We start from the raw sequence: 24,827 nt of genomic DNA on the forward strand, positions 1-24,827 counted from the left end.
GATATTTGACAGTGGAAAGGGACTCCCTCGGGAGGTTTATTTGAGGTTTTTAAGCAGAGTCCCATGGACTGCAAGAAGATCAAACCTATCTATTCTTCAGGAAATCAGCCCTGAGTGCTCACTGGAAGGACAGATCCTGAAGCTGAGGCTCCAATACTTTGGCCACCTCATGAGAAGAGAAGACTCCCTGGAAAAGACCCTGATATTGGGAAAGATGGAGGGCACAAGGAGAAGGGGACGACAGAGGACGAGATGGTTGGACAGTGTTCTTGAAGCTACCAGCATGAGTTTGACCAAGCTGCGGGAGGCAGTGGAAGACAGGAGTGCCAGGCGTGCTCTGGTCCATGGGGTCACGAAGAGTCGGACACAACTAAATGACTAAACAATGAAACAACAAAAACAACAAGCAGAGGTTGGGTGGTCATCTATCTGGGATGCTTTAGTTGAGATTCCTCCATCGCAGGGGGCTGGACTAGATGACTTTTGGGGTCCCTTCCAACCCTACAATTCTATGATTCTGCGAGTGCATGATTCTGCCACACAGGACAGAAACAAATACTGTACAAAAAAAATCTACATGATATCATTTACTGGAGCAGTTGCCCATGAGACCACAAATGACTTTATCTGAGCACACCCACTACCAACTCCTGCATTTTTGTTCAGGGTGTTGCAGCCCAATCCCTCCCCACACCTCTGCTCTTTCAGATTCTCCCCCCCCCCCCCATGGGGACATTCTTAGCCTTCACAGCAGCATCCCAGCCAGTCAGGGATACATAACATGGGATCTAAACAACCAAGGAAGGCTGCCTGCTCTTCTTTGTTTGCAATACAAACAAACCTGGGCCAAGCCCAGTTAGAAGGAGTGCACCATGTGGATTAGAGATATGTGAGATCCCACAATACAGTTTCTGGTCCTTTAATTCACCATTTTTTAGTGGGTGTGATTGTCTGAAATGACAGCCACACACTGTGGATCTGACATTACCACTGATGGTCAGTCAGCAGAGAAGCTGAGGGACACCTGTCTGGCTAACATCAACTAACCAGGCTATGCTTCTTTTTTAAAAAAAACCTGCATCCAGGAGATTTACACGAAAAAGCCAACCCTATGAACAGCTTGGCCTCCCAACCATCTGCTTCCTTAGCCTTTGCAATACCAGCCTGATCTCTGTTTACAGTCCACCCCATCGCTGACAAAAGCACAGACAAGGAGGCAACTCAGCCTGAACAGGGTTTATTGCATCATACACAGCAAACACAGCACATAGTAACCCCGTTCCGCAACCAGAGTGTAACTGACTCTGAGCCCCCACCTCCATCCAGATATACCAGGGGGGTGATTGTGGCTGGAGAAAGGGGGGAAATCAGTCAAACTAAGGGCACGGTGGGGAGTATCTCTGCTCAGGGTTGAGAGATTCTGGAAAAGAGTCTGAGTTAGCTGGGAGGTGGGCGAGGTGCATCCTCTTCCTTCCTGACAAACACCAGGGCCAAGCCACCCCACCCCACCCCACCCACTGAAGACCCCATGCTTTTCACATAGGTGAGAGCTGAAAGGCAGGGAGAGCAGGAGCTATGCACTGGCTGCGGCTCACTGTAGGTCCCTGCCTGCTCTCTGCCAGCATGGGAAACAGATCCACAAAGCGGTCATGTTTCTCCTTTCCTGGGGCCTGCAGACTTGGCGGGAGTGAAGTGGGGGACTGGCTCACACGGAAAATCAGTGGCTGGGAGGCACCTTTAATAGCCAAGAACTCTGGAGCACTGCAGGATCAGGGGAAGGTATGGAGGGGGGCTACATAGGATGCAGCTTCCCTTCCTTCTTTCTGTAGCGGGTGCGACGTTTGGTCTTCGATTCTATTATCTGCTGGGACTGACGCTTCAGGGCTGCACGGGTCACCACATCCGCATCATCCTCTCCGCTATCCTCCTCATCTGCAAAGAGACCAAAGGGTTTGTGGCAACACGAGAATGGGCCTTCTCTGCAATGGCTCCCTGTCTGTGGAATGCTCTCCCCAGTGAAGTTCGCCTGGTGCCTTCATTAGACACCTTTAGGCGCCAAGCAAAAACGTTCCTTTTTAACCAGGTGGTTGATTTGATTGACATCCTATGACCTTTTAAAATGTGGTTGGTGTTTTTTTTTTGGGGGGGGGTTATTGTTTTTATTTTGATTACATATTTTGTGGTTTTATATTTTGATTTTGTTTTGTGAAGCTCCCTGAGACCTCTGGGTATAGGGCGGTATATAAATTCAATAAATAAAATCATCATCATGCATGAGGTCACAAGGCTAAGGTTCCAAGCCCTGCACTATGACACGGGACTAGCATCATAACCAAGTCCACAGCCACAGAGAAAGGCTGCCCCTCAACAAAGCCCATAGCCCGAAGGCCAAGAAAGGTAAGTACTCTACATCTGTGATGTCACAAAGGGAAACATAGGTGTGCCAATGCCCCATAGCCATGTGTTCAAGGCCGATGATGTCGTAGGCAGAGAAGATCTGTGCCACACAGCTGCCACCTACACAGAACCTGTAACTTAAAACTACCAAAGAGCCCATAGTGTGCTAAGACAGGGGCTGCGTGAACTCTGTGCAATGAAGGAGAGAAATTCCGTGCCCAGGTAGTCCAAATTCTGGATTTTTTTAAAAAAAGAAATTCTTTAAAGTATGCAAACATGCATATTTACTCTGGTTTTGAATAATGTTCAGTGTTTTGTAAAATACATTATCATTTTGTTCGTTTCCCCTCTCTGCTGAAAATCCCATTAAGCCATTTATCCGATTTCAGAAATTTTAGCAGGCATTGTATACGTGCATTAAAACTTACCCGCACACCCACAAGAGTTACAAATTCTCTTTTCAAAACAACTTTTTTTAAAATTCAGGAAGCTGAGTTCTATGCCCACAAGCACATTCTATGCTCCCGCGAAATTGTGGCTTGGCTAACACGACAAACAGTCCACAGCCACAGTCCAATAAGCTTCTCGTGCATTGCTTTGCATTGTACCCACCTGCAGAAGTTAGCTCAGTATATGGAACCCAAAACTATCAGCTATAGAAGCTATAGAGCACAGAAGTAGACAGGAGGTAACAGAAGTTGCCTTCAGGGAAGGCTCTCGCTGTGCAATGTAGCTTCCATCCAATGGCCATGTGTTAGAAAACTTGGATCCCTGCTGCTGAGACTCACCATAATACATGTCTGGCTTCTGTGCGGTGGGTAGTTTGACCCTCGTATTGTAGGCAGGCAGCCTTCTCTCAAGTTTAGAATGGAACTGCAACAACATAGGACAGAGGTTAGACTGGGACCATGGGAAATGGGGAGGGGCAACTCATTTCCTTGTGTATTAGGGCAAAGCCCAGCAGACCTCGTAGCTCAGCAATTCTGACCTGACTTGAAATGTATTGTCTTTGTAACTTTGACTGAGTCATGTTTTGCCTTAATGTCACCTGATCGGGTCAGGGATTAAATAGAAGAATCTTAATAACTGGAATGCAGCCATAATGGCTGAGAAATTTATGTTCTCGGAATTCAGAACCTACCAGAGTTTGAAAATGGAGGGCGAAAGAGAAGTGCAAAGAGTTAGGAGCCAGTCTGAATTTAGGCAGGGCAAGGATAGAGCAGAGAGTGCTTAGCTGAAACAGGAGTGTGCCAGGGAAACACAAGTTGCTCCCTTTGGAGAACCGAGGCAGAATTAGCAACTGCACTGACTGCTTTAGGAGTCTGCTCCCCAAATGCTCAGTTGTGTATTCGTAAATAAAGCAAATAGGAAAAAAACATCACAAGTCTCAGTTCCCTCTTATCCAAAGGAAGCTAAACCCCATAATTCCATGTGGATTATCACTGCCTGGTGAATTGGGGAATATGTCATTGTATAGAATCCCAACAAAGGTGACTGAGAAGACAAATTAGTCTGGCCCTCTCAACCTTATCTGAACTCACCTCCACGTCTTCAATTCTCTGGAGAAGTTCCTTCTTGTCTCGATCCTTGAGAGAATCCATAAGGAACAGCAGCTTCTCCTCTGTCTGGGCCAGGAGGTCAAGGACATAATCACTGGCTTTCTCGTTCAGTTGGGTAGAAGCAAAGCGGCTATCTTCCTAGGGAGAAGAAGAGATGTTCACTAGCTTCTGCCCAACGGAGCACAGCAGGGAAACCTATGAACTTGTTGGAACAGCTACTTGATCAGGGCCACACAGGGAGAGAACAAGGGCAAAATCCTGTTACCCTACTATAAGCATATCTTTCAGTGAGGTGAACAGAACCCAGGACTTCTGCCTCACAGCTCCTGCTATAACCATTAGCCCCTGCTTTCTTCCTCCAAGACTTTTGTTCCTCTCCTCCTCAGTGGAGAACCTCAACATGCCCCTGATGGTGCTGCCAAGTAGCTCAGATTGTTGGGCATATCATCATTGAGCTGTACGCTATGTGTTGGGTGGGGAGCTGCCTGCTGTAGACCCAGGACATGCTCAGCTGCGCACTCACCAGCTTGATGTGCTGCACTTTGGAGGCCAAATGCTCCACTCCAGTTTTGGCATTGAGCAGAACCTTGTTCACCTTGGACAGCTCTTCCCGGGTTGCATCACGCCTCTTCTCTTCTTTTTGCAGGTGCGCGCGTAACTCCTTCATAAGGTTCTGGGCCCTGGGGGTGGGAGAGGGGGTGGGGTGGTTCACAGAAGAGAACCCTTGAGCCCCCCAGCTCCTAACCCTCATGTGCTCCTACAAAGTGGGTGGGTCAGAAAGCAAGGACTGGCACACTCTGCATGGCAGATCGCCAACATGTGCTCTTGCCTGTAAGCCAAGTGATACAAGTGGAGGAACCAACTTACCCCACCTTCCGGGCCTCTCCCGAGTACTTGGTGTGCTCAAGTTCACGTTGCAATACATCCCTCTCCTCTTTTAGTCGCACCAGGGACTCTTCATTCTCATTCTTCATTTCTTCCAGGTGCTTGAAGGTTTCTTCTTGAGCCGCGAAGCAGGCCATAACATCCTGTCAAGATTTCACAGGGATGAATGGAAGTATTAGAGCTATATGAATCTGGCCCCTGCCCGTTCAGCATGCAGGCTACTCTTTCCATGCAAATAAGAGGCAGCCGTGGAGAGATAGGATCCACCACAGCTCTGAGGCAAGCCTGCAGATCTTATTGGTCATGTCTGGCCCTTTTGTCTCCTACAGTACAGTCATACCTCGGGTTGAATACACTTCCGAGTTGAGCACATTCGAGTTGCGCTCCGCGGCAACCCGGAAGTAACGAAGCGCGTTACTTCTGGGTTTCACTGGTTGCACATGCGCAGACGCTCAAAATGATGTCATGCGCATGCACAGAAGCGGCGAAAAGCGACGCGCATGTTCGCAGATGTGCCGTCGCTAGATGTGTTTGCTTCTAGATGCGATTGGGACTCCATAACGGATCCCGTTCGTATCTAGAGGTACCACGGTGGTACCTCCGGTTATGAACTTAATTCGTTCTGGAGGTCCGTCTGTAACCGGAAACCGTTCTTATCCTGAGGCACGCTTTTGCGAATGGGGCCTCCCACTGCATGCACGCGCTTCTGGAAATGTGCTTTCTGCTCGGATCCTGGGGCAAAGTTCGCTTCCGGGAGCAGCTACTTCCAGGTTAACGGAACTCGTAACCTGAAGAGTTCGCAAGGAGGACGGTTTGCAACCAGAGGTATTACTGCACACATCAAAAGGAGCCTAAATAGGGAAACCACTGTGGCCAGCAAAGTCTCCTGTCTCTGCTATAGCCAACTGCTGGTATCCAAGCTCCCAAAAAGATGAATTCTTACAGTTCAAGCAGACCAAGTTAAGGGGAGAGCAACCAGCAGCACAGGGGCATGAGACAAGACAATGCAAACCTGCCAGCACACCATCAAAGTGTGGCAATCTCAGAATGGGGTATCTCTTTGGCTTAGAAGCTAACAGAAGCACAGAGAAGTCTGGAGCACAGAGAGGTCTTGCAAAAGACAGTTGTCCTAGTTCTAGAACCAACCTGAAACTTTCCTGTCTAGTTTGGGTGCCTTGTGATCCTTGCTAGATCAAATGGATTTGCAATGGGTCCAAAAAGCAGCTTGAGAGTAAATGCAAATGGTCTGTGTCATTCATGGGACGGTCATGCTTACAGGCAATGCTGCTTACAGGACAAGAGAGAGCTCTGAAATTTCAGGCATGGAGGAAGCGGATCAAAAATTTCCAACTGGAGCAGACAACAGGAGGGGCATCCAATGATTTTCATCAACATACCGGGCTTTATAGGTTCAATTAATCCAGCCCTGCCACAAGCACATCCTCTCCAATCCCTCAGCTTTACTGGAAAAGATCCAGATTTCATGTCCTTGGCCTTTTGCCCTCCAGGAACCTGCAGCACAAGTGCCTCTAAACTACGTCAGTGGGTGGCTGTCTGCAGGTCTGGCTCCTGCCAAAAAGCAACAATTGATTGTGCATAGATAGCTTGGCTGCAAGCCTGAGCCTCCTACGGGCACAGCAGAATTTCCAGCTGGGTTCACAGTGCGGAAGACCTGAATGGGGATGGACATCCGGTTTTCCTAGAAATGCTTTTTTCCCCCCACCAGGGAGTCTTTGGGATATTTAAGTAGAGGCCAAAGTCATGAGAAAAATCAACTAAGGGCAAGGAATAAATTTATGAATGGAATTTGCCCAGAATGGCATAAGAACACAGCCTGCAACAGAAAAGGATAACTAAGTTTTGATTGGCTGGCAGCAGCTGGTACATGGAGAGCAGAGAATGTTTTGCCGTCACACATGAATAACTAGTGCCCCGAGCAACAATTGGACTTGTGGCGTCACCGGCATATCAGCAGGGAACAGTCATGGGATGTGCTGGAGCTGCTGAAAAACGGGGGCGAGGAAAGATGCAGATCAATTCTGAGTTTTATTATTTGGTCCTCTGCCTGAAAGAAGGGAGAGTCGCCAGGAAGCTGTTCTCCCAATCTGAGAAGGGTGGCTGAATTCACTTCTGTTTGCAGTTCATCTGGGGGCAACAAAATTAACAGCATCACCCCCTCCCCCCAGGAACTCCTCCTTTTTGAAAGAAAATTAAGCAGGAATTTCACAGTGGCGTATCCTGCACTTGCTTTGTTTCTGTTTCATTGGACAAGCTGGAGGTTGAATTTGGGCTACTTTGCAAATTATACAGAGATATACCCCCCCCCCCTGCAATCTGCCTATTTCTCCTTCTGAATCTTGGCGTGCAAACCCTGACAATGTCGGAACACTGGCTGGGCTTCCGGAATCCGTTGCCAGTGAATGTGAGGCAGGTCAGATACATTTGGAGCAACCTGATCCACAACAAAACAACTAATGTTTTTGACTGGATTAATCTCAGACTGGGGAGCTAGAAATAACAAGCGTCTTAAGTCTGGAAAGGGACTGGGAGGGTGGGTTTAACAGTGATCTAATGTTGCCCTAGGGACGCGGGTGGCGCTGTGGGTAAAAGCCTCAGCGCCTAGGGCTTGCCAATCGAAAGGTCGGCGGTTCGAATCCCCGCGGCGGGGTGCGCTCCCGTTGCTCGGTCCCAGCACCTGCCAACCTAGCAGTTCGAAAGCACTCCCGGGTGCAAGTAGATAAATAGGGACCGCTTACTGGCGGGAAGGTAAACGGCGTTTCCGTGTGCTGCGCTGGCTTGCCAGATGCAGCTTTGTCACACTGGCCACGTGACCCGGAAGTGTCTGCGGACAGCGCTGGCTCTCGGCCTATAGAGTGAGATGAGCGCACAACCCTAGAGTCTGGCAAGACTGGCCCGTATGGGCAGGGGTACCTTTACCTTTACCTTAATGTTGCCCTCTCTCAGCTAAGGAAGGAGTCTGGGAGGAGGCATCGGGCAAAGTTCTTACATTTGCATTTGTGACGCCAGTGGCTACTCGGATCTTGTCAAAGGCCTCTGCTGCAGTGAACATGGCTTGTTTGCTTTTCAGGATAGTTGATTTCTTGACCTGGGGCTCCTTGAGGACGTCGTCACTTCCAAATGGGATACGATCCTTCTGAGACTGCTGAAACAAATGGAGTGCATGTGGACAAGGTACAGTACACGTAGCCCAACAAAAAAATCTCAAAATGGCTTCTGTTATGCTAAGGCCTTGCCAGTTGATTGTTGATTTGCTTTTAATTCCTCTCCAGCCTCATTTTATTGTATGCTGAACTGACTAGATTTCTTTCTATCCCCCCCCCCCCATTTTGAATGATTTTCCCTTCTTCTTCTTTTAACCTTTGCTTGTTTGTTTATACTTTTCAAGTTTATATATTTCACTAATTTTATACATTTCACTAATTTTACAATCATTTTGACATTTCAAAACTTGACTTGCTTCCCCCTCTTTCTGCGGTTCCTGACATTTTTTTTAATATCTTCTGCATATCCAAATTAACTTAATTTGCTCATTTACTCATCTTCTTTAAATATATACTCTTATAAAACTGAAGGTTATTACAATAATCCTGCCAGTGTTTTCATCTGCTTATTGATTTTCCCTTCTTTACTGCCTCTCCCCTTTACAATTGTGTCAAGGCCCTGGACAGCTGGTGGCGACCATAAGACCTTTGAGGACCTTCCTTGGAGTATAGATGAGATCACCCAGCCAATGAGATGTTAAATAAAAAAGGGGCCGAGAACTCCCTTGGAACGCAGTTCAGGTGGCAATATGTGAAAGAGCCTCTGAGTAATCAAGGCACAGAGCTTCAAGATAATCTCGTCCTGCTCTTTCCCCTGGCAGGATCTTCTAAGTCATTGATCATATCCACATTAGCCCTCCCTCAGATTAGTCAGGACACCCTGATTAAAGCCTTTCATGGGAGGGAAGAAACAAAGCAGCCCCACTTCATAAAGGAGGATATAATTGCTCAGCTGCTACATAAACTAATTATTTCTTAACTGGATGCAGAGATCAATCGGGTGCTCAGAAAAATCATCCACTGAGCCTCTTCGTGAGCAACTTTTTATTTATTTAACAAAATTTTACACGTAGATGGAAGAGGAAACAGCAGAGGTGGGGAGAGATTCATGGTGCGACAGTTGGCCTCTAAAATGTTTTTAAATGCAATTAGTGGCCTGAGCCTCAGCTGGGTAATGAAGCAATCCTAAACTGTCTAGTAATTTCCATACTCAGGGCTTGAGTTCAGTTGCCAAACCTTGTGGCCAGTGCTGAAGGACCAAAAATACACTTGACTAGCCATAACGCTACACCTCGGAAAGAGATGGGGACTTGCCCAGATCCCTGGCTGACAATAGATTGGGGGCAGGGACCCATAGCCCTCTCAATGTTGTTGGACTCTAATTACCAGCAGCCCCAGCCAGCATGGGATGATACAAATTATAATACAGTAACATCTGGTAGGCCACAAAGTTCCCCAGTCCTGGGTTAAAATCCCTTTTGTTATTGCCCTGTTAAAGCTAAATAGGACTGATGTTAGATTTTTTTTTTTTAAATTTTGCTATAGAATCTCTCTGACAGTTCACAGACAGTGTTATGACTTCTGCACTTTCACACAGATGCAGCAAAACCACAGAATTTGCTAGTGGGGGCAGAATTGTAATAATAAGACCTAACTCCTCTTTTCTCGTTACAGGAGGTTTAAAGCACATTCAGGCCTGTTCAGAGTCAGAGAGTGGCTGCTTGCCCATTTCAGACATTTGTGATCTTTATCTAGTCCACTTCTGAGATTTATGTTCTTGCTGTTAGCACCAGGAAAAGCAGAAGCTATCTAACAGGCAAAATATCCTTTTGGTCTATAGTCAGTCTGAAGACAGGGGACAGGCTTGGGGAGTGTCAGTCACTTAATGGAGAGAAGAAAACCCTACAGTACCCGCCTCTCTGTACGCTCATTCTGTGCTCTTTTTTCCTCGGTCATCTTCTTCAGATCCTTCATCTTCTTATCACGAACTTTCCGTTCTCGGTAGATGATTTCTTCTTGGTTCAGGAGCTGTGCCTGCATTTTGGGGCAGGGAAGAGAAGGTAAGCTACTGTCCTGTCCTTGTAATCTCTAAATAGGATGCACTGTGAACATCTCTGCACCTCTTAGGCCTGTTTTTGGACAGCCCAATACACCCATTGATGTGGTGAGACACTGATCTTGGGGAGCTATGGATTGTGATGCTCCCTGAGGACCACTTCCTGGTGCTCTCTCCTAACCTACTCAACACTCGATCACAATTAGAGTTGTGTGGTTAACAGGGGCACCCGACTCTTATTTTATTTGTTTTAAATAAGAGTTGTAGGCTAATATGTTTGCTTTAAAAGCTTAAAAAGTCTCTGGAACAAACCCTAAGTTCTTTGAAAGTATGACTCTTAAGAACAGAGTAAAATATGTGAAATGAATAATATGTGTGCAAATAAAATTAATTATAACTGCAGCCCCTAGTGAGAATCTCCTTACAGTGGGAGGTGTTGTATTATTTAATTATTATACAAGTTCAACATGTATATACAGTCATACCTTGGTACTTGAACGCCTTGTGACTCAAACGTTTTGGTTCCCGAATGCTACAAAACCTGGAAGTAAGTGTTCCGGTTTGCAAAGTTTTTATGGAAGCTGAACATCTGACGTGGCTTCCGATTGAGTGCAGGAAGCTCCTGCAGCCAATCAGAAGCTGCGCAGTGGTTTTTGAATGGTTTTGGGAGTCAAACGGACTACTGAAACGGGTTCCGTTCAAGAACCAAGGTACGAATGTATTGCTCCTCACCACACAGTAGCCACAAACCATGACTGCTCCTTCCTCCTGTATCCAACACTGCGCTGACTCCCTACCCTGGCTGTATCACGAGCATGTTGGGCTTCCGTGTTCACGCTTTCCAGGTCCTTAAGCTCGTTGCGCAGGCGTAAGATCTCAGCTTCCATAGCATCCAGCTTGTTCTGGAAGTGCAGGCTCTGCTCCTAGAAAAGGGATGAAGCATTCCAGGGAGGTTGTGGAGCAAACAGCCATGATGCCTCATTCATCTTTGCAGACCACAAATCCCTAATCATCTAACTCCCTCAGTGGCTCCTAACCCACTTAACTCACTGCATCTAGGACCTGGGAGATCAGGATTCAAATCCTCACTCAGCCACAAAGCTTACTTTGTGACCTTGGGTGAGTACAGTCTCTCTGTTTAACCTACTTACCTGCCCTGTGGGTGAACAGGAGGCAAATGTGCAGGTGGATGGATTGCATGTGAGGCTCTGGTCCAACCATACCTGCCATTTACCCCGGAACATTACTGGTGAAGAAACTTGGTTCTTGGGTTTGAAAAGGTTCCCCATCCCTATCTTAGAATGTGGCTGTGTCTCACCTGCATATGCGATTTTAGTTTCTGGTACATGCCGGTGATGCGTTGGGCCTCATCAGTCTTAAATCGGGCCTTTTCCAGTCGGTTCTCCAGCGTTCGCAGTGTCTGGATATAAAGAACAGCAAACTGAGCTAGCAGCCGGTAGGGTGAAGTCTCTCCAAAAACCCATCTAGTTCAAAGATGTCCTTTTCCCAAGTTACAGCTGCAGGGATGCAAGCAACTTTCTGGTTCTATTGTCTAATCTTTCCATTCCCACGTCCATCAGATTGCATACGGCTGGACTGACAACCATCCTAAGTGCTTTACGAGTCAGTGGAAATTTTTACAATGACCTCATTGAGTTGTAGGGAATCTTCAAGGTGAGCAAACATGGTGATCGCTCCATGGTGACAGAACAAGGAAAAAACGGACCTGGCACATTGCCAGCTTGGAAGGGAAAACAAAAAGCTGGTATAGTTCAGCCAGCAAGTGGAGCATAGTCCCCGGCGCAAGACCTCAGGATCTGGCAGGATGGGTGGTGGGTGAGAAAAGTCACCTGTCTGGCATGTATGGTCTTCTCCTCTAATGACATTAATGCACAGACAGGACTGAGGGAACAAGAACTTGGTTGAATACAACCACTGTCTTCCTACTTCCTTTACTCAAACAAGTTTTATTTAAGTAATCAGAATACATTAGAAACCCCCGCTTTCTGAGGCAAGTTCCAAGAATCTCTTCTGCTTGTTTTAGAAGTGGTAGATATTGCAAATTTGGGTCATACCTTTATTCAGATTCCTGTGATCTGCTGGTTGCAACTGCTTGTTTTTCAATTCGTTTAGCTACAGTCAGTGCTTTTTTCCTGGGGGTATGGAGGGGGATGCATACCCCTAAACATTTTGTGAATCTCCATTTACTGTATTTATTTCCCCCAATTTGAACTATAAAACGGTGATTTTCTTGAGTCAAAATGAGAGGGGGGAAAGCACTGACTACAGTAGGTGCTAAGCATTAGGTTTTGTATAACTGGATGTGCAAAATGGTGCCTGAATCTCTCTCTTAGAAAAATAATGAGATATTGAGAAACCAGTATCTCTTAGAAAGCTATCAAACACCAATATAAGTACCTAAGATGGTTTAAACAAAGATACCCTAGCATTTGAAAAAATAGAGCACAGCAATGTTGTGTTAGCAACAGCAACAGCTGTGTTAGCAACAGCAACCAAGTTATGTGCTCTTACCATCTAATAAAATAATCCTTTCAATACTTCAGTCTGATAACACATTCATGCATTTGCACATGGTTAATTGCATCTGATGGACGCGGGTGGCGCTGTGGGTAAAAGCCTCAGCGCCTAGGGCTTGCCGATCGAAAGGTCAGCAGTTCGAATCCCCGCGGCGGGGTGCGCTCCCGTTGCTCGGTCCCAGCGCCTGCCAACCTAGCAGTTCGAAAGCACTCCCGGGTGCAAGTAGATAAATAGGGACCACTTACTAGCGGGAAGGTAAACGGCGTTTTCGTGTGCGGCTCTGGCTCGCCAGATGCAGCTTGTCACGCTGGCCACGTGACCCGGAAGTGTCTCCGGACAGCGCTGGCCCCCGGCCTCTTGAGTGAGATGGGCGCACAACCCTAGAGTCTGTCAAGACTGGCCCCTACGGGCAGGGGTACCTTTACCTTTACCTAATTGCATCTGATAGAGGATGTTTGCCTACATTTTCAACAATGCTTGTTTTTCGAAACTATCACACAATTTTCCTCTTGTAGATAAAAACATCCCACACATGTGCACATGCAGTTAGCTGCAGGACACGCTAAGCTTTGATTTGAACCTTCATCTGAACATATGAAGCTCCCATCCCAACCCAGACAACTGTTTTGTACCCCTGTACTGTATGCTCTAAATTGCAAAGGGTCTACAGCCTTGATATCCTCTTGTGTCAGATAATGCCAGGAATTGAACCTGAGAGCTTATGCGCACAAAGAAAACCAGATCACTGAATTATGGGTCCTTCTCTTATGGCTCCGAGCTCTTGCCCATTCACAGCCAAAATGTACTGAGTATATTAATCACAGGGTGGAGAATACATACTTTGTTCATGGGTTTGTGAAGGTGTGTATCAGTGTAGCTCCTGCCTGTACAGTGGTACCTCGGGTTAAGTACTTCATTCATTCCAGAGGTCCGTTCTTAACCTGAAACTGTTCTTAACCTGAAGCACCACTTTAGTTAATGGGGCCTCCCGCTGCTGCCACGCCTCCAGAGCATGATTTCTGTTCTCATCCTGAAGCAAAGTTCTTAACCCGAGGTACTATTTCTGGGTTAGCGGAGTCTGTAACTTGAAGCATATGTAACCTGAAGCGTATGTAACCCGAGGTACCACTGTATATTCAAGCGCATAAATCATTCATAGCAGAGGACTAAAAGTGGAACAGCATCCCTATCATATCACTAACAGGAACAGTAAAGAGGTCTGGTGGATGAATTAAGGCTTGGGAGCTCAGGCACTGAGCTTTTGTCCTCAGTATCTCAGTGAGTTACTCATCTCCCTTCTCTCTGTCTTGATGTCCTCATCTGAGAATAGGGCACATATGGCAATTTCTCAATTTCGGACAGCTCCATTTGCAAGACAGAATTAAGACCTTAGATGCTCCAAGCACTGAAAAGATTATGGTGCCCCCATATGTAATTCAAAATAAAACCAATAGTAAACCATAAAACAAAATTTCAAAACAAAAGAAATCAAAATATTGCACCACATGACAGGATCTGACTTCCTTGCATTATTGTGAACTACTTGAGTAGGATGCCTCCTGGTTTAGGTGGGGATCAGTAATAAAGAACAGAAACATGAGGGAAGATGTGTAGTGGAGTGTAAGACTAACCAACTTCTGATTTCCCCCCGCGGTGACTACTTCAATTAGTTGGGTTTTTTGTTTTGCTTTTTACTTGCTTAAAAACACACACACAAAAATAAATAAAAGTTAACATAAAAAATAAAATAAAAGCAAAAGAAAACAATAACATATATACAAATTCCCCCTGTTGCTTCCCTCCCCCAAAACTCAACATTCTTTATTTTTACAGTCTTTTTACCATTGCATCTTTCATATATTATCCCTGATATTCCTAATATATCATTTCTATCTATTTCAGCTTTACATACTTAATCTATGCATATTAACATGTTATCTTTAGACCAATGTTTTTTAATAAACTTCAAAACATTGCCATACGCTCCTTAATTTCTGATTTGTCTGGTGTCTTATGGCAGCTGTTAACTTTGCCAATTCTATATATTCACATAGTTTATTCAACCAGTCTTTTTTTTGTGGGGATAGTACCTCCTTTCCAGTTTTTTGCCAAGACTAGTTTGGCTGTGGCTGTAGCATATAAGAACAATACAGTGGTACCTCGGGTTACATAAACTTCAGGTTACATACGCTTCAGGTTACAGACTCCGCTAACCCAGAAATAGTACCTCAGGTTAAGAACTTTGCTTCAGGATGAGAACAGAAATCGTGCTCTGGCGGCGTGGCGGCAGCAGGAGGCCCCATTAGCTAAAGTGGTGCTTCAGGTTAAGAACAGTTTCAGGTTAAGAACGGACCTCCGGTACGAATTAAGTATTTAACCCGAGGTAACACTGTAATTTCTTATGCTGTGGGATATCTTTTCCTAAAATGCCCAGCAAATACGCCTCTGGCTTTTTTTCTATAGAGATTCTGAACATCTTTTTTTTCCTCTTTGTGAATGCATCCCCAGAATCTTTTTTTAAAAAAATTGTTTTTTAATATCAAATGTCAAATTCTTCCCAAAAACATTTTCTTCTTGTTGTTTTGTTGTTGTTGTTCCCCTATTTTGCTAGTGCCTAAAGCATGTGCTTAGTCTGCCTATTCAATTGGGCAATCCACTGCTGCCTATTACAGCTAAGTATCTAGAATGGGGACAATTAAGGAAAGTAATGCAGTGGTTCTTTGCCTCCCTCTTGCGGTGCGAAGCATAAGCTGCCAGAAAGAAACGGGGAGTCAAATTACACCGTTACATTATATGTTAGCAACTGGTTGTTTTTTCTTTGATAAAGAGCAGCAGCAGCAGGAGGGGCTCATCAGGATTGCAACCGCAGATTTGGGAGGAAAGGGATAGAAATTCAGTCCTTTATGCCTGCTCTAGTTCTGGTCCAGATCAGTCCTGCTCTCCCACAGCTGCTGCTTGCCTTGGAAGGAAAGCTGGCATTCTTAGATGACATCCGATTTAGGATAACCAGATCTAGAATGCCAGGATGTCCTGCACTATACATGTCAGTTAACATATTATTATTATTATTATTATTTTATTATTTCTATTTTCAATGCTCCGTTCTGCCTTGGTCAGACTCCACTTGGAGTACCAAGTCCAGTTCCTGGAACATGTGCAGAGGAGGGCAACCAAGATGATAAAGGGCCTGGAAACCAAGCCTTATGAGGAATGGTTGAAGGAGCTGGGCATGCTTAGTCTGGAGGAGACTGATAGCCAGCTTCAAATATCTATTTTTTTAAAATGCTTTTTATTGGTATTTCATTTAATACAAACAAACAAACAAACAAACAAACAAAATACAGTAAAATTCAACACTCATTTACCCACATTCTTTCCCCACACTCTGCTGAGCATTGACTTCCTTCCCTCCCTTCAACAGGTTTTCTTATGTCAGTTACTTTTCCACAGTTTCTTATTGTATCCAATCCTGTCTACATCGTAAGATTTATTTCAGTCCTGCCAGAGTCTTCAAATTTCTACAGTTATTATTTATGTACTCCATAAATTTACTCCAATCTTTTTGGAATTTTGCTTCCTCCTGATTTCGGATTCTGCAGGTCAGTTTTGCTAGTTCCGCATAATCAACCATCTTTGTCTGCCACTCCTCTATTGTTGGTAATTCTGGTACTTTCCATTTTGGGGCTAACAAAGTTCTGGCAGCAGTCATAGCATACATAAATAATCTTTGATCTGCTTTTTCTATTTCCTCTCCCATCAAGCCTAGCAAGAGCAGCTTCAAATATCTAAAGGGCTGTCACAAGGAAGATGGCTTAGACTAGATGGCCCTTAGGGTTATGATTATGAGAGAATGGCACAGACTCCAAGAACTGCCAGTCATGGGTTCTAGGAAGAAAAAGTGCTTTTCCAAAAAGATCCTCAGCATGACAAGGACATGCAAACATCACACTGATGCCTCCTTACCAATTAGTAACAATCAGAGAGCAAAAGAGACCAAACATGAGAGGTCCTGAATTCATCATTGCATCTCAGGGAGAGAAGCTACAGAAGCAGATATGACACATCAACCTTACAGCTGCCCCTGTGATAAGAACTTGCTCTCTGTGTTACCTGAGAGAGCAGCTTTACTCCAATCTGAGGGAGTCAAAGCAGAAAGGAGCCATTTGCAAAATCATCGGTTCTTCTTCTCAAGAGACCTGAGGACTCAGGGAATCCAGACATTTCAGCTTCTCCACTCCACCCCTCTAATCTGTCACTATACTGCACAGATCTGTCACTATAGAGAGGAGACCCCAGGACACCTTCAGGCACAAACAAACTTAACATTCTTCTCAAGTTTTGTGACAATTGAGCTGCTTTCTTTTTAGCTAAACCAGGACTCTGGTAGAAGGAACGACTCCACTTGGAATACTACAACTAATAATACCTGCAGGAGTCCAACTTCTGCAGAATGCAATCAATGATTGCATATATAAAAGGTGAGATGAAATATAAAAGGTGAGGTGCCCATGACAAGAGTCCTCTGCAAGCATTCAAAGAGAGAGAGGGAGGGAGGGAGGGAGGGAGGGAGGGAGAGAAGTGGCAACAGCATTGCAGCAATGATTTGTTTTTGTTCTTATTTTTATTACGCATTATGTATTGCAGGCTTCCTCAGCCTCAGCCCTCCAGATGTTTTTGGCCTACAACTCCCATGATCCCTAGCTAGCAGGACCAGTGATCAGGGATGATGGGAATTGTAGTCTCAAAACATCTGGAGGGCCAAGGTTGAGGAAGCCTGATATATTGTGTATTTGTATTATGTCTTTTATATTGTCATTTTATGTTGTGAACCACCCTGAGATCTACAGATAAAGGATGGTATACAAATTTAACAACAACAACAACAAGTAGATTCTAGCCCAGTGAGAGGGAACCAATGGTGGAGCTTTTCAACCTCCTCCTTCCAAAAGATTCAGATCTGACTCACCTTAGCTGCCTCTATATTCCGTTCTTCCATTTCTTGCATTTCAGTGATCTCTTTTGTTTTAACACCATACTGAAGCTGTAGCTCCTCCAGCCTGCGTTTCCGCATCTCCACCTGATGCTTCAGGTTGTTTAACTGATTGATTTTCTCACATAGCCGGTGATTGATGATCTGAATAGCACCCTTTGGAACAGAGAGAAGAGGAGAAAGAATTAAAGAAGCCTCAACAATTGTGTGGAGAGTCATCCAGGTGAGGGTGAATTGGACTGGAGACAAAGAATAGGTTTTAATAAAGCTGAAACTGGTCTGAACTGAGGAAGGCTTTAAGATAAGGGAAAATTTGTAAATATATTTGAATTGGATATGCAGCTATAAAAAAGATATGAAATAAATAACCGCAGAAAGGAAGGGAGGGAATTTGAAGGGAAGGTAAGTTAGATTTGTAAAGATTTTGTTTTTCTTGTCAAAATATTTGTATAAGCTGAAAATGAAAAATAAATTTATAAAAAAACTGAATTGAGGAAAGCTTTTCATGTTGTGCAAATTTTTTTTGGTCCTATTATTTCCTCTGAGCAAACAGATACTGCAGGTTTTTGAAATAATGTGCAAACCTGAAAAACTTGTTGCCCAATAGACACATTGTTTTTCCTTTGTGTTGCAGGGTTTTCAGTTTTTTGCATTTTTATTCTGTGCAATGGTATAACGGGACAGGGATCACCACCTACCTCTCCAGTTTTATTTTTCACAGACCCTTGCTCAGCTGGATGTTCGTGGAATGCAGCCTTGATGACTTTTTCTTCTCCCTGAAAAAACACCCAAATAACTGTTTTCGTTTTCTGAAAGTCTGACAAAAAACCAAGATGCATACAATATTGAAGCATATTTCTTGGAACAGAGCTTGCCTTTTACAAGTATGAAGGTAGGGCGTGTTAGGAAAGACATGTGTGACACCCCCTCTTCCCCACCAAAAGCCAAAGTCCTTTCTCCCATCTTTTTAAAAATGCAGAGGAAACACTGGGAATGCTTTGAATGCAAACATGCAAGAAATAGTTAAGGCAACATTTTATTGGACCAACTCTGAAGAAGCACGCAGATCTCCAGGTGACAAACACCTCTAGTAGATAGAATAGGAAGGGAACTGATTATCAGCAGTGTTGCATGAGTCCAATTTTTTTTTGCAAGTTCAGATAATGGTCTAATAAAAAACCACTCATACACATACACAAACAGAAGAACAAAGGTTGATAAAGTCCCGTTATAAGTCCAGCCCACTCTTTGTATGCAATAAAATTATAAAAACTAAGGGTGCATAAGGGCCTTTCCCATCTTGCTATTGGCGATTACATTATTAAATCTGGTGTGACAAACTCAGTGTGAGGTCAGGTAGACCCCCATCTTTCTCCAGACTTGGGAGATGGGAAGGGGCTGTTCCTCCAAGGCTTAGCAGAATGAGTTACATTTGATGAGTTCTAGTATCTGTTTTGGAACAGAATGTACATTTAGTGGGATTTCAATTGGAATAAAACATTTTGTTTTTTCCTTGTGTGTCCAACCAAACCTTTGTTGGGTGGTGGTTCAGAGCTGGCAGATGAATACCATACCATGGCTTGGGAAAGAGCATGTCTGACATTTCCCCAGTGGTTCAATGGTGATAGTGAAGCAAGCTTTGGTGCACATGAACGGATAGCTCAGTTGGTAGAGCATGAGACTTTTAACCTCAGGGTTGTGGGTTCAAGCTCCACGTTGGGCAAAAAGATCCCTGCACAGCAGGCGGTTGGATTAGATGATCCTTGTGGTCCCTTCCAAATCTATAATTCTGTGAAAATATTCCTACTAAATGTGTGTTTGGAGTTTCCAGCCACCACACTTGTTGCTTGCATGTCTGCATTAATGTGACCAGGGATGGGGAACCTCAGACCTCTCCCATGGCACTTGCCCCAACCCATGCCTCTTACTAACCCAACTTTGCACCCTCCTTGAGTGTGTTTGCTTGGCTGGAGCCAGTCCCTGAACAATGATGGTGCTTTTTGCTTGTTTGGAGGCTAGAGAGGGGTGTGCAAGTGTGTGTGTCAAAACTGCCTACTGTACAAAGGTATCATTCACATTTGTTGGTCTGCCCACATTTGCCTCTGCCTCTGGAAGGGAATGTGGCTGAAAAAGGTGATAAAAGCTACTAACCAGTGTTATAGCCTCACTGAGAACATCTTCAGTTTTTCCTTCGTTCATTCTTAGGCTTGACAGCCGTTCCAACATCTTATTCATCATAGTTCCTTCCTTAGTACCTTGACAGCGTCCCAGAGTGTCACAGCCAGATTCAGAATGGGCTGCTAACAGACTCTGAGCAATACTTTTGTGTTTCTTTGCAGTTTGCCCTAGGTCAATGACTTGTGTTCCATGGCTTGTCACTTTCATGCTTATTTTCCCTGACATATTAAACTTCCAGTAGTAGTTTACTAGCAAAACAAACACACCACTGTCATCTGAAACAGCCCTGATGCATTTGTGATGACACACAATGACAACATAGATTATTGGCTGCAACAAAATAATGTATGCTTCCTCGTGTGTTTTCAGGTCTCTGTGCTAAGAGACAACATTGCAAAGGACTTGAGATGCTACACTTGAACTTCAGGTTAGCACATGTATATTTTCCATGCATTTTCTTTGACACACTGTACACATTTTGAACATAACACATTAATCATGTGCTTTTTCTTCTCAATATTTGTAAATACAACTTGTTTGGCCGGTAAGAGAAGTTTTTGAAAGTCTAAGGTATCCAGAAGTAGCTTTAGCTTGTTATCGGGCAGCAAAATCAGTATCACATACAGCCACATCTGCAGTCACTATCTTAAAGTGCAGAAATTGAACTAAAGTTGTTGATTTGCTTGAGTTCTAACCATTCATGTTGCTTGAATTTTTTTTAGCAGCAATATTTGCCGCATGACACTTTCCAGCTTTCTTGGTAACTCGAACATTGGAGCCAAATATCTCAAATTGCCCAAAGGTTATAGAATGCCATTGTCTGGTTTCAGCATGTACACATGAAGGTGATATAAAAACACCTTAAAATGACCGCTTTGGCCCCTGGACAAAATGTCCAGAATTCCTGAGAAGCATCCCTGATAGATTGTGCGGTGACTGCTAATAGAGTAAAAGCATGGACAATGTATGCTTTTATATCTTTCCACCAAAAAGCACTCAAGCCTAAGCAGTGCTTTTTTCTGGGGGGGACACATACCCCTAAACATTTTGTGAATCTAAGTTTGGCATCATTGAGGGGCAGTATTTCAATATGAGTAGGAAAATGAGAGTACAGTGGTGCCTCGCAAGACGAAATTAATTCGTTCCGCGAGTTTTGTCGTCTTGCGATTTTTTTCGTCTTGCGAAGCACGGTGTTGGGAAAGTTTTGGAAAAGCTTCAAAAATCACCAAAGTCTTCAAAAACCTCAAAAAAGGCTACCACACAGCGTTCTATGAGTTGCTCCTCGAAGTCAAGTCGCAACTGTATTAACGGTGTTAAGAAAAAGGAAACAAACTTGCAAGACGTTTCCGTCTTGCGAAGCAAGCCCATAGGGAAAATCGTCTTGCGAAGCAGCTCAAAAAACAAAAAACCCTTTCGTCTAGCGAGTTTTTTGTCTTGCGAGGCATTCGTCTTGCAAGGTACCACTGTACCCCTAAACATTTTTTAGAAAAAATCACTGTGCCTAAGGAAGAACTGTAGAGCTGGGGCCCTTATCTGAGAGTAAAAAGAGATCTTAGTCTGGGATGAGTGCCAGCATGAGCTGATATCATAAATTCTGCTCATTATTTCCGCTTGCTAGAAACAGGGGAAAACATAGCTATGAGGCTCACCGCTAGGAGATGTGCCAACGTTTTGTGCAACTTCTTATTCTCCTTTCTCAGTTGCAAAATTGACTCCTTGTTCTTCTTAATGTTCCATTGGGTGGTCTCATAGTAAGCTTTCCGATCACCTTCTGTAATGAGGACAAATAAAACCACTCTGCTTATGTTCATCCAAAAAAGCAGCAGCAGCAAAGCCAAACTCGTTGAAGTAGTTGCCAATTTGGGGTAACTTTTAGTCATCTTCCTATCCTCTCACAGATATGTGATTATGGCAGCTACATTAAATATAGTGATTGAAATGACAGAAATTATGCTTTACTACATGACATACTTTGAGAGTTGAATTTAGTATTTCACTAGAATCAGGAGTGTAACCAAGGACAAAAAGGGCTTAATACAAGGCCTCTTTTTATAGGAAATCCAATCTCCTTTTAGAGGCTTCAAGCATTTTGCTTTGGTCTGTATCTCCAGTCTGAAAATAATAGTGTTTTTTTAATTTCTCAGTCCACAAAAATAGATATTGTAGGCCAATCATACATCTGTGGCAGTATAAATACCTTTCGGATGCCCCTCCACTTCTAGACCTCAACAAAAAGTGTACTAGTATTGGATGTACGAGACTTGAACATATTAATTAGACTGTGGTGCTCACTAGAAATATGGATATTGGCACAGTCAATAGGATTAATGGGTTATATCCAATGTTGCCGTTCTGCTTGCACAAGAGACATCTTGCTTGAGCAAAGAAACTTGCCTCTCCTTTGCAGCCTCCTGTGGGTCCCCAAAATCTGCTCTAGAGGACTGGGGGGGGGGACACCATTTGGAACAGATTTTAGGGGGTGTATGGAGAAAGGAAGTCCTGTTGTATGAGTGGAACTCAGTACATGCTGTGCTGAATACAACCCAATGAAAGCAGCACTTCTTAGCATCTAACTCGACTTTGCAGTAGCACAAGCATGGCTATAGTATGTTCTCACATTCTCCCTCTCTGCTGCTCCTAAGAGGCAACATCTTGGCTGTGTGTCCTGGAAGACCTGCTCTCTGCCTTGCTAGCCTTTTCCACCTGGCCTAGAAGGGCAGGGCCCTGACTGGCTGACTGGCCTCCAGCTACAAAAGCTGAGGCTGCTGAACACACTACTGGGCTGGGGTATTTTTAAGGGAGGTTTAGTTGCTATTACTGATATTGTTTTTTGTATCTTTTTTATATATTATGCTTTATGTGGAAATTGTTCAATTTGGCTGTGTACTTTTTCATGTGTTTTCTTTATTGGTTATGACTACTTTATGTTTGTAATTATGTAACATCTTTTCATGTCGTAAGCCTCCTTGAGAATGGTTTTAACTTTGGAAAGGTGCCATAAAATTTTATTTATTTTTAAGAATGTTTCTGCTAAACCACATCAGTGGCTGAACAGTGCCAGTTTCTTGTGGTTCCCTCACTGCGAGAAGTGAAGTTACAGGGAACCAGTGGTGCCCGCCCTATGGAACACCCTCCCCATCAGATGTCAAGGAAATAACCAACTATCTGACTTTTAGAAGACATCTGAAGGCAGTCCTGTTTAGGGAAGTTTTTTAATGTTTGATGTTTGATTGTATTTTTAATATTTTGTTGGAAGCCATCCAGAGTGACTGGGGAAACCCAGCCAGATGGGCAGGGTATAAATAATAATAATAATAATAATAATAATAATAATAATAATAATTACTACTACTACATGCAACTGGTTAGTTAGAAATCCAAGTGGGAAAGATCTGAAATGGAACAGCCAGGAGTCTGGTCATCTGCAGTGTATAAGAATTAGCCTGAAGCTTTCAAACAGGGAAGCTTGACAAACATTCATGTTCCCACACCCCTTTATACCACAAATGAATAGATAAAAGTGAGTGGACTACTAGTAATGTTCCACTTTCCCCATGGGTAGCTTTAGGAGGGAGCCCTTCCCTTTCTGCCTTCCCATTAACAAAATAGTGGTAATGACATAATTTACAGGGTGTTGCAAAAAGGAACAAAGCAATGGAATATTGTCCCTGAGGATTCTGCTGAGTGATTGCTACATCAAAAATAATCACACCATTGGTCCATCTTGCTCACCATTATCTACTTGGACTGGAAATGGCTTTGCGTGGTTTCAGGCAGCTTCTATTCCCATCCCTACCTGGAGACCCCGTGGGTTGAACACAGGGGGGTTTTTTTACGCAAAAGGCAGATGCTATGATCCCTCCCCAATACGTAACACGCCACAGTTGTTGTTGTTTTTTAAACCAAAAAGTTGCTGTGACAAACAGAAAAACACTTTCTGGGCCAACCTAGCACCTAACTCATGGTCCTGCATGACAATTTGCAATCAGTTCAATATTATGCACACTTAGGTAAAGGTAAAGGGACCCCTGACCATTAGGTCCAGTCGCGGACGACTCTGGGGTTGTGGCGCTCATCTCACTTTATTGGCCGAGGGAGCCGGCGTACAGCTTCCGGGTCATGTGGCCAGCATGACTGAGCAAGTTCTGGCGAACCAGAGCAGTGTATGGAAATGCCATTTATCTTCCTGCTGGAGTGGTACCTATTTATCTACTTGCACTTTGACGTGCCTTTGAACTGCTAGGTGGCAGGAGCAGGGACCGAGCAAGAGGAGCTCACCCCGTCGAGGGGATTCGAACCACCAACCTTCTGATCGGCAAGTCCTAGGCTCTGTGGTTTAACCCACAGCTCCACCCGCGTCCCTTTATTATACACACTTACTATATTATATATATTATATATATATAATATTATGCACACTTGTTGTTGTTTAGTCGTTTAGTCATGTCTGACTCTTCGTGACCCCATGGACCTGAGCACGCCAGGCACTCCTGTCTTCCACTGCCTCCTGCAGTTTGGTCAAACTCATGCTGGTAGCTTATGCACACTTACTTATAAGTAAATCAATGTTTACTCCCAAGTAAGTGTGCACAGAAAAGCAGCCTTACTCAATACGGGATGCCTCCTCTCCCACTTCCGAAGGCTTTCTCCCCTCAGCAGCCAGGCACCCCTTACCTAGGAGTTGTATCTTGTTCTGCAGCTCTGTAATCTGGTCGTGGACCGGGGGCTTAATCCCCTGCAGGGCTTGTGTCACTGGCATGGCGGAGTTTCTCTCCTACCACCTTAAGCAGGGTCTGCTCGTCCCTTCCCCACCTGCACACGACCGCCGTCCCCGTCCCCAAGCCTCCCTGTCTTCCCCCTGCCCCGCTTCGCCAGGCTGCTTCCCCCTCACTCGACCATCAGCTGCATCCTTTCGCCTGCATCCGTCTCCATGGCGACCAGCTCCTCCGATGCAAAGCGCCCATTGGCCGAGGGAAGCGACCCGCGAAAGGCATGGCGGGAGGAAGGTCAGGTTCTCTCGCTTTTCCTAGGCCGCAGCTCAAATCTATCCGCAGCCATCCTCGCCGTCGCCGTGCGGGGGAACGCGAGCAAAGGTATCGGTGTCGTCCCTTTGCGGGGGGAAAAGGGAACCAGGTCATTAAACTCATGAGGCAGCGCCGCTG

The 24,827-nt window shown here is 44.6% G+C and overlaps 1 protein-coding gene across 6 annotated transcripts; it reads right to left on the reverse strand.

The window, feature by feature from the left end:
* Positions 1–1,221: 1,221 nt before the first annotated feature.
* On the reverse strand, positions 1,222–24,786 carry ODAD3 (outer dynein arm docking complex subunit 3). 6 transcript variants are annotated; one of them, XM_028711537.2, is made up of 13 exons: positions 24,340–24,786; positions 21,315–21,436; positions 18,186–18,263; positions 17,464–17,643; positions 11,278–11,379; positions 10,757–10,882; positions 9,815–9,937; positions 7,849–8,001; positions 4,824–4,984; positions 4,480–4,636; positions 3,939–4,094; positions 3,186–3,270; positions 1,222–1,932 (listed from the first exon to the last, which is right to left on the reverse strand). In XM_028711537.2, exons 1-13 carry the CDS (start codon positions 24,422–24,424, stop codon positions 1,793–1,795), a joined length of 1,668 nt encoding a protein of 555 aa, XP_028567370.2. In that variant the 5' UTR covers positions 24,425–24,786; the 3' UTR covers positions 1,222–1,792. The 6 variants fall into 6 exon arrangements, with proteins under 6 accessions (XP_028567370.2, XP_028567369.2, XP_077777358.1 ...); XM_028711536.2 differs by having other exon boundaries at positions 7,849–8,004; XM_077921232.1 differs by lacking the exons at positions 21,315–21,436; positions 24,340–24,786 and adding an exon at positions 19,639–19,905.
* Between the last annotated feature and the right edge of the window lie 41 nt (positions 24,787–24,827).

The sequence above is a fragment of the Podarcis muralis genome, chromosome 17 (assembly GCF_964188315.1).
Source record: "Podarcis muralis chromosome 17, rPodMur119.hap1.1, whole genome shotgun sequence".
Lineage (NCBI taxonomy): Eukaryota > Metazoa > Chordata > Lepidosauria > Squamata > Lacertidae > Podarcis > Podarcis muralis.